Consider the following 9,830-nt stretch of genomic DNA (forward strand, 5'->3'; position numbering starts at 1 on the left):
GCAATGATCTCATCTAATACATGACAAATAATTAGTTAGAATAAGAAATGAGGATTAGAGAGGAGCAGTTCATTAAAGTGAAACAAAACATCTCAAGACAAAGGATTAGTTATGAAGAGGCAACGCTCAACGATAAAAGGATGCCTCTCCTACAAACAATCACAACCATAGGAAGGATCATGATCATCTACCATCAAAGAAGGGGTAGAAAAGACCATCCAATATTAAATGAAGGACAATGATCAAGTACATATCTGATATAAGTGAATAACATTTAGGCCATACGACCATTATACATTATACAATTAATTGTCATGAGATATAAATGTTTAATGCATTAGTCTTTCTATATACATTCATAAACATTGTTTCTAATAAGATTAAAACTTAAATTATATTTCTTCAAAAGAATAGATCATGTATGTGTATATGTATATGTATATGTATATGTATATGCATATGCATGCATGTATGTATGTATATGTACACACACATATGTATATGTATGCATATATATATACGTATATGTGCATGTGTGTGTGTGTGTACATATACATATGTCTACATATACATACATGTGTGTGTGTAAGATGTGAAGTTGGAGGAAATAATCTAGGGAGATGTAGTTTATTGGTTCTTCCAAGCTTAGTAGGCCACCCCAAGGGATATAATTGTCTTAGTCGGACGTTCCTACCACTTGTGGGCAAAGGGACGAGTTGTCTTAATAGGACATTGCATGCTCTTGGGTGTAGTTGGGTTGAATTGTTTATCGGTGCCCTTTCGAGGTTTTCCTATCGGACTAAACTGTGATTGGTTATGGCGTAGTTAGCTAGTAATAATGTTTATTATTCCATATGATGTATTTGCTCACTAATCTATGTGTTTATTCATTGATTCTTAAATTTATTAATGATTAGATGAAGTTACTTTAGTATGTTATTGTTAAAAGATAAATTATTATAATGTTTGAATTGTCTATTTGGGCAGAAACGAGTTTATCCCAATTTGGGACATTACAATAACCTTATAAGGAGAGTATGACTGGTAGAGAAAGGTGCATTAGAAGTAGGAATAAGTTTATACGTGATGGGTGGTAAATGATATGACACCATGAGATGAGCTAAAATGAATTAGGGCTTTGTCATTTTATACAATAGTCTAATATAATAATTTGAATATTTCATGTTTGATTCAACAAGTAATTATTAATTAGAAGTTAAGTTGGCTTGGGCCTATGATTTGACTGAATTTGGGAATTGGGGAGTTAAGGGCACATGTGTAGTAATAAATCTAAAGGAGGTAATAGGTGCATCGTCTTGAATCAAAGTGTGAAATATTATATGTGAAGATTAGGTCCAGCCTATTGGAGATCAAAGACTTGGAATCAAATAAGATATATATAAGATACTAACTCATGCATAAAATATGTCATTTAGACACTAATTTATCACACTCAAAACAAAAGAATACAACATATATATAATAAATAAGAAAAAATAATAAAATAAAATTTTCACCTTTACAAATTTAATGAAATGACCTATATATTTTATTTTATTTTTTAAATAATGCCTAGTAAAAAATTTAACGTGACTAGCGACGCTGGCATGACACGCCCTCCAACTCCACGTGAAACGCTTTTTGACCTAGAGCTATGAACCGATGAGGCCACAACAAGGGGACCTCATCCCCACACTTCACTTGTTCAAACCCACGAGCACAACGACCCAACGAAAACACAAGGCCTGCGAACACAATGGCCTAGCAGGGGTTTGAACCTTGGTGGCCGCTTCACCAACGAAGTGTTTTAACCATGACACTACATGTCCGAAGACAAATGACCTATATATTATAAATATATTATTGTATTAATTATATAAAATATAAACTTTACAACTCTTTTAACTAATTAATTGTGTTATATTACAATTGTTTATCTTTGAAAAAAATCCAAATATAAACTTACTAATTATAGGATTCATACGAGATCAAATTTGAATATAATGTTTACAATCACGCTTGCAAATCAGGTACCCTCCAACAAAAAATTATGGTAATCAATATTTTAGTGTCAAACATATGTTTTAACTTTGAGCTTGAGATTTGTGATTGAATATATAACACTAAATTATTGTTTATTTATCTTTCTCCCTGTAATAAATAGGGAAGGGTACCAACTATAGTTAATTTTATCTATCCTAAGCTCTTAAAGAGTACATCAGATTTTGACAACTTTTTCAGTTGTTTTTCGTATGGCACTTAAGCGCTTATAGCTATTGTTTTGGCTTTTGAGTAGTTATGAGGAATGTTGTGAGATTCATTATGCACACAAGGGTCAAAAAATGATCATTTTGAATTGACATCCATACATTTCTTATTGCTTTGATATAATAGTATCTTATTGGTAACAATAAAATTGTACAATTGATCTAATTACTTTTTTTTTTAAACCAATATATATATCAATAGATAATTTTTAAGTTTGACTTTTAATTAACGAAATACAAAGAACCATAATTGAAAACCTGCTCGGGCTCAAAACACTTACTGATTTTATTCAATTAAACAGAACTGAAAACGCAATGTTACACATTTCTGGTCTTGATTTCGGCGAAGTAGCGAATTGCAAGACTATTTTGACGCCACTGCCAGTGTCATCCAAAAACAATGGTATCATCCACAACATTGAAGGCAAAACCAATTAAAGGCTGTTGCATAGAAGGCAAAACCAATTAATGGCTGTTGCACAGTAGCCCTAGCATTTGGGAAGGTCTTTTGGTGGAGGCAATATGGATTGATTTGGCCCTTTTCCATTCTCCACCACGAATGCCATCTTCAATCCCCATGTTGTGTGCACTTCCAGATGGCAATGCATGAACCATACCCCTGTATACATATCAATTCAACAATCAGATGATAGAATTATATACAAAATGTAAAGGAGATGAGGGGAAAATGAAATAAATGGTATATACCTGGATTGTCAGCTGTAAATCGGATGGCAGTCCACCCGCCTGTTGGCACTCCCACTGTGTTACGCTCTGGAGGGTCTACTAAATTAAAGTTTGCTGGGTCTTTATTAGGGTTGTAGTTACCCAACCCTGAACCCACGATGAAGAAATTGAAGCCATGGAGGTGAATTGGATGGTTATCCACAGTCAGGACGCTGGTGTCCTGAAGAATTAACTGCACTTTTGAATTGTATGAGAGACGCGTGAGTCTTGTTCCTTTGGACGTGAAAAGGTTCTTTGGTGGTGTGCCTGTGTAATTGAAAGGAGTGGGAGGGTTGTCTGGGAAATCTTTAGTGAAAACCCCTGTGATGTTTTGGAAATGTGCTTGCAGAAGGGCAATTGTGGGCATGACAAAGCTTACATTGTTAATTGCAGCAGATGCACGGCTGCCACTAACACAAGTTGCGCATGAGTCCAGTGCAAGCCCCACAGTGAACAACAGATTGCGGTCTACTGTCTGCGGAACTTTTGCAGGGTATTGGGCAGAATTTAAACTCCTGATAGAGTTGCTAAAGTTGGTGGCAAATGCGGTATCATTTGGAGCTGGGATTTGGGGCATCACAATCATGTTGGAGGAAAAAGATGAATTGGGTGCATTGGTATATTGCAAGATTGCAGTGGCGGTTCTGTTGTCTACAGGAACAGGGGCATCCATGAAGGGGCGAGCGGCCATGAAATACCTGCCTGGGTTTTTGTTTGCATGGAGCAAAACGTTTGTGGTTTGTCCCGGAGCAATCACCACAGATTTGGTGTCAAATGGCTTGGTGTACACTGCATCCACCTCCACCACTGTGAGGTGGTGACTTGCCACATCAAAGAAGAGCTCATCATTCAGTGCAGCATTGATTATCCTCAGCAGGTATGTTTTGCTCTGCTCAACTGGAAGCACAAAGGTATCTGTAATACAGGGGAAATTGCAATCATTTGTTATAAGGTTTCATCAGTCATAACACACTATTCAGCAAGAATTGTGAGATAAGGACATCCTATTATAGATTACAGTAAGAGCTCAACAAGAATTTGAACATATTGAAATTTCTATCTTTCGGGATAAATTAGCTTATTATTTTAAGATTTTGACTATTTGAACAGTATCCTATCAGGTTATATTCTATGATCTATTATAAAAATGAAATACTCTTATATTCTATGATCTATTATAAAAATGAAATACTAAGATCTAGTTATCTTATCTTATGACAGATCATAATGATCTAGCAATCTAGCTAGCAATATAGCTATTTCATCTTATAAAAATGATCTAGCAATCTAGCTATTTCATCTTATGATGATCATTGCTAGTTATTTCATCTTATGATCATGATCTAGTCCAGAGTATAATCTGAAATATTAATGTTGAAAAATATTTACATAATCAAATCCAAAAATAACAAATTAAGAACTTAACAATCTACAGATTCTAATTTCCATCTTAATCAATATTATATGTTTAAAAAATTAAATAAAAAGAATTAAAAAATGAAAAGTTTTGAAAATTATTTATTTTAAAACATGACAATGAAAAAGAATCGAAGTACATAACAATCTTACAGTAGTAAATTACGTTCAATTACGTTCAACTTTTGAAAAAAGAAAAACACCTTAGAGGGTGAAAAGGTTAGTACTGTAAACTACATTAATTTATTAATGAATCTCGTTTTCCAAAAACTTTAATAAAGAAAAAAGATGGAGAGGGTGAGAAGCCTAAATCACAAGCTACTTTCTTATTCCACTGTATTGACAAACCATGAGCTGTAAAATCTTTGACCAGCTGAAAGAATCTGAAGGGTGAGAAGTCTAAATCCTTGCTGAGCAAATCTTATGACAGCTGTTTATCTGTTCCAATCATTTCACAATCTAAAAGTTGCTTAAGGTGAACTTTCACAAAGAAAAGGATAATAAAATGTGGGAATCCTACAGATTTATCATTCTTTTATCCTATTAATAAATATTTAATATAGTCAATTTTGCTTGTATGTTAAGTCTCAATTACTTAATGGAAAAAATGTGATTATAATAATGACTGAAACACACAAGTTTAATTAAAGAATAAAAACTTTAAAATGAACTGTTGGTATCTATATTGCTTGAGGCTGATTGCTTGCTTACCTTTGATAGGACATGTGAAGGTGCCTAGTGGGCCTGGTTTTCCATTAATGGTGTGAGTATCAGATACATTGGGTGCTCCTCCTGATTTAAGTGCTGCATTTATAACAGCTTCTACATCTGCATTCCACCACTCCCCTGCATCCGGAAGAAACCATAACTCACTACTAGTGTTACATGCCATAACTAGTCATGAAATCAAATCAAATATGCTCCAACAATTTATTAACCCTTTCACTGACCTAGAATCAATGTGATTTCCTTATTGGGTTTGGGGAATGGATAAGGTACACTTGGTTTGGGTAAAATAACAAGGGCTCCATAGACTGTTGCTCTCAACCAGAGAATATGAGCATGCCAGAAGAGTGTCCCCCGTTGCCCTGTGATGGTGAAGTTGTAAGTATAGGACTGCCCATTTTGAATGGGGCATTGAGTGATATAAGCAGGCCCATCAGCCCAACCTGTCCTCAGCTGCCTTATTCCATGCCTTCAATAACCATTCCAACCATAATTTATACCCATTAGAAAGTATACATAAATCTGAATGAGTAGTATTAATACTAGATCATACCAGTGGATGGAGAGATTGTATGTGACACGATTGGTAACGTTGATGAGTACTGTGTCACCCTCCCTAGCATAAATAGTTGGACCAGGGAACTGCCCATTCACTGTGACAATGGGCTTGGTATGACACAGTCTGCTAACATTCTTCAATTGTATCTGCACCATCAATTGCAAACCTGTTCATAGAAAGATCAAGGCAAATACTAGACACTGTGGGAGTTAGAAGGATATAGTCCATTCTGGGTTCAAAGGCTGGGTTCAATTCCAGATGATTTTGACGAAATAGAACTCAGAGCCAAATACTTGTGAATTCGAATTACATTAAAGGGTTAAATTTATAAAATTCATTTCTTCAAGGATTTTGTACTATACCACCGGGACGAAGGCAAGGAAAGTGTATATATACACCAAACTACAGATTAAAATTCATAGATCAAACATTTTAACAATATAAAATCGTTAGGAAAGTGTATATATACACCAAACTACAGATTAAAATTCATAGATCAAACATTTTAACAATATAAAATCGTTAGGAAAGTGTATATATACACCAAACTACAGCATTTTAACAATATAAAATCGTTAGTTCATAATGTTAGCATGAATATTTCTGTATTTGGCAATGTAAGTTTTTTTCTTCATCAATGTTTCAGATCACACATCAATATATATTGAATTAGATTATATAAGCTTGTTACTTTTTAATCAATTCCAATTACACTCTATAATCCATCATTAGGACGAGCAAACAAGAGACAATATCCTAATGATGAATCATGAAATGTGATCCGAAACCTTGATGAAGAAGAAGAAAGTTTGCATAATTTAATTCAAAAATATCCAAGCCGATAAAAAACTTGCAACTTTGAATCTGCATGGAACAACCTTAAGACGGTTCAATTTCAGATGATTTTGACAAAATAGAATTTGGAACTAAATACTTGTGAATTTGAATCTACACTAAAAGATTATTGAAACGGCTATCCAGCCTCTAATTTGCACCAATGCATAATCTATCCTAAGATAGCCAATTCCAAAGATTATTTTTCCTAAAGATTTTGCACCGTAACAATGGGATTAAGATATGCAAACTGTTTATATACACCAAACTGAAGACTAAAACTCAAAGATCAAATACGCAATGAAATAAAATTTCCACAGTTTATAATGTTAGCATGAATATCTCTGGACTAGACTACATAATCTCTTTTTATATCAGCATTTCAGATCTCATTCCAATATTTTTGGATTAGGCTATGTAAGTTTTTTGCTTCATCACCATTTCCAATCATACTCCATGATCCATCATTAAAATGAGCAAACAAGAGATGAGATCTTAATGATGAATCTTGAAATATGATCCGAAACATTATGAAAAAAAAAGACTTACATAATCTAATTCAAAAACATCCAAACCGATCAAACACTAATAACTTTAAATCCAACAAAACAACCTCGAAACTAAATGTGTTTAAAATCCCTATGAATCAAGAAAACTGACATGAAAGTTATAATGCCTGGTTTTTCCCTCCACTGTCCAGACTGAAACTGAAAGAAGCACAAGAAAGACTGTCACTGTTGTTAGCACTGAGTTCACTATTCTCCCCATCATTTCTCAAACTTCTCTTTCTTGTCTTTCTCTGTTAGTCTTTGTCCTCACTAACAGAAGTGAAGCTTGTAACTAACAGAAGTGAATCACAGAAGCCTGTCTCCTTGTCCTTTATACAGAGCATAAAGTAAGTCACAGACGTAAATCTCAATAAAATATCCGACAAGAGTTTGTTGGGTAACAATAAGAAATGAAAGGGAGACGTCAGAAGCAAAAAATAACTGTTGGTGGACTACGTAACTTTGTTACTCTACGTCTGGTGCGACGTCGAATTACAATGTTCTGTAAACCATTTCATCAAATATAAGCCCACAGTTTCAGGAAAACAACTAGTATAAAATGTTTCGTCCAACAAACAGTGCCTTGTAAACGATTAAATTATGTTACAGAGCCCTCAAAATCTACCACCCTTCAACCTCCAAATCCATAACCTCCAAATCTATTTTTGGAGCTTAAAGCAAAAGATTTATCATGGTTTGTCCACCTTTGGCTTGTTAGATGCAAAATTCTCACGTTTAAGGACTACATTTTTAAAATGAGTTTATATTTCATTATCGACTGTAATAATATTAATATTGATCAAAAAAAATTTAAAAATATATTAATATTGATAAAAAAAATTATTAATGTGAAGGGCCACAACATAGTAGTTCACCCCCCCTAGATGGGATCATATTAATAGTATAAAAGTGATCATCAAAAGATTTATAATAAAGGCTTTCAATTTATCAAATATATTTTATTATAGAAGATATATTTTATTATAGAAGGTGTATGAAAGGAACCCACAACCTATTGATGATAGATAAGGAAGAAAGTGGGAGGATCTGAAGGTATATATATAGTAGTAGAAAATATATATTAAGAAAGTTATTCTTTTTTTAAATAATGGGATTGAATTTTGCATTCAGATTGTTGTAGAATATATGTGAAATATATTTATTAATTAAGTAATTTTTACTTATTTTTGTTTTAAAGGGAATGTAATATTCAATTAAATGAATTGTATGATAGATGTTTATTTAACAAATTACTTAATGATTAATAGAATGAAAATTAGATAACACATATTATTATTGGGTAAGAGTTATTTAATATGATCAAGACTTTTTAAATAGTGGTTTGGACCTAAAGTTGTTCATAGTGATTTCATCACAAGAAATTCACTATATTAATTTATATCATATTATATTTATTCTTAAGGTATTAGATAATATCTCTATTCTCATTTACACCTCATGATAACAATCTTTCCAATACTTAATAATAATTTTAAATACTCTTTAAGAAAGCTACTTTTTAAAAAAATAATGAGATTGAATTTCGCATTCAGATTTGGAATTATAATGAAGCTCAATTTATGGTGTTTGAAGTTATATGGGAAATTTGTGAAATATATATTTTTAATTGTTTTTGTTTAAAAGAAAATGTAGTATTAGATTTAATAAATTGTATAATGGGTATTCAATTTAGCAAATTACAAAATGATTAATAAAATGAAAATTAGGTAACACATATTATTATTGAGGAGGAGATATTTTTAGATGATCAAGACTTTCTAAATAGTGGTTTGGAGCCTAAACTTGTTGGTAGTGGTTATATCATGATACAATCACTATATACATTTATGTTATATTATGTTTATTCTTATTGTATTAGATAATATTTACATTCTCATTTCCACCTCATAATAGATTGCTAACAATCTTTTCAATAATTTATTATAATTTTAAATACCCTTTATTTTAGTATATTTATCAAGTTTTCATTTTTCTATGATATTTTTTATGCTCATTTTTATTTAACACATTTATATATTTTTCTTACCATATATCTAAAATGTCTAGTTTGACAAATTTCATTATAGTATTAAAGGTTGGTGAGATCTCTAAATGAAATTTTAAATGTGTCCGTGAAGGGATGACACCACTTTGGTTAATCAATGAGCACAACACTTACATTGAAGGTTTTACAAATGGTGTAGCAAGCTAAGTGGGCTTGACCTTGTAGAAAACTCAATACTTATGTATGCTTGAGTCAAAGTAGTACTAGGATGGGTGAACATGTTGGAAGTCTCCATGTTTCACCTCTATGAGCATATCCTAGATGTCATGAATGCTAAGTGGACCATTCATTTTCATGAGAGCGGTTCATGTGAACTTATAATCATGAAATATTTCTCAATGAGTTTGACTCAAAATTTACAGTTGAATCTTGATATTTTTTTTTTTGATCGGTAAGAGGTCGAACCAAAATTTTTTTATTAATCATTATTAAAGTTTACATCACTCCACTCGTGTGGGTGCTGGTAGGAAAGAGTGGAGGCGAGAAAACCTCCGGCCTTAACCGGGACCATAGTCCAGAAAATTTCTATAGCTATTACATATATGAATAGATTTTGAGAATTACAATAGCACCCCAGGCTAAGGGTGATCAAGTGGGAAAATATTTTCCCTTACATGCCCATATTAACATGTTACAATTATCATTGTTCTCCTTGTGCCTTGTCTTGAGTTTGAGCATTGATTACATGT

The 9,830-nt window shown here is 32.7% G+C and overlaps 1 protein-coding gene across 1 annotated transcript; it reads right to left on the minus strand.

Moving 5' to 3' along the window:
• Positions 1-2,532: 2,532 nt before the first annotated feature.
• LOC131029471 (laccase-11-like) lies at positions 2,533-7,384 on the minus strand. The gene is made up of 6 exons (XM_057959963.2): positions 7,189-7,384; positions 5,689-5,840; positions 5,360-5,604; positions 5,121-5,255; positions 2,976-3,908; positions 2,533-2,886 (listed from the first exon to the last, which is right to left on the minus strand). The coding sequence occupies exons 1-6, from the start codon at positions 7,297-7,299 to the stop codon at positions 2,756-2,758; spliced, it is 1,707 nt and encodes a 568-aa protein (XP_057815946.2). The 5' UTR covers positions 7,300-7,384; the 3' UTR covers positions 2,533-2,755.
• Between the last annotated feature and the right edge of the window lie 2,446 nt (positions 7,385-9,830).

The sequence above is a fragment of the Cryptomeria japonica genome, chromosome 4 (assembly GCF_030272615.1).
Source record: "Cryptomeria japonica chromosome 4, Sugi_1.0, whole genome shotgun sequence".
NCBI classification, from domain to species: domain Eukaryota; kingdom Viridiplantae; phylum Streptophyta; class Pinopsida; order Cupressales; family Cupressaceae; genus Cryptomeria; species Cryptomeria japonica.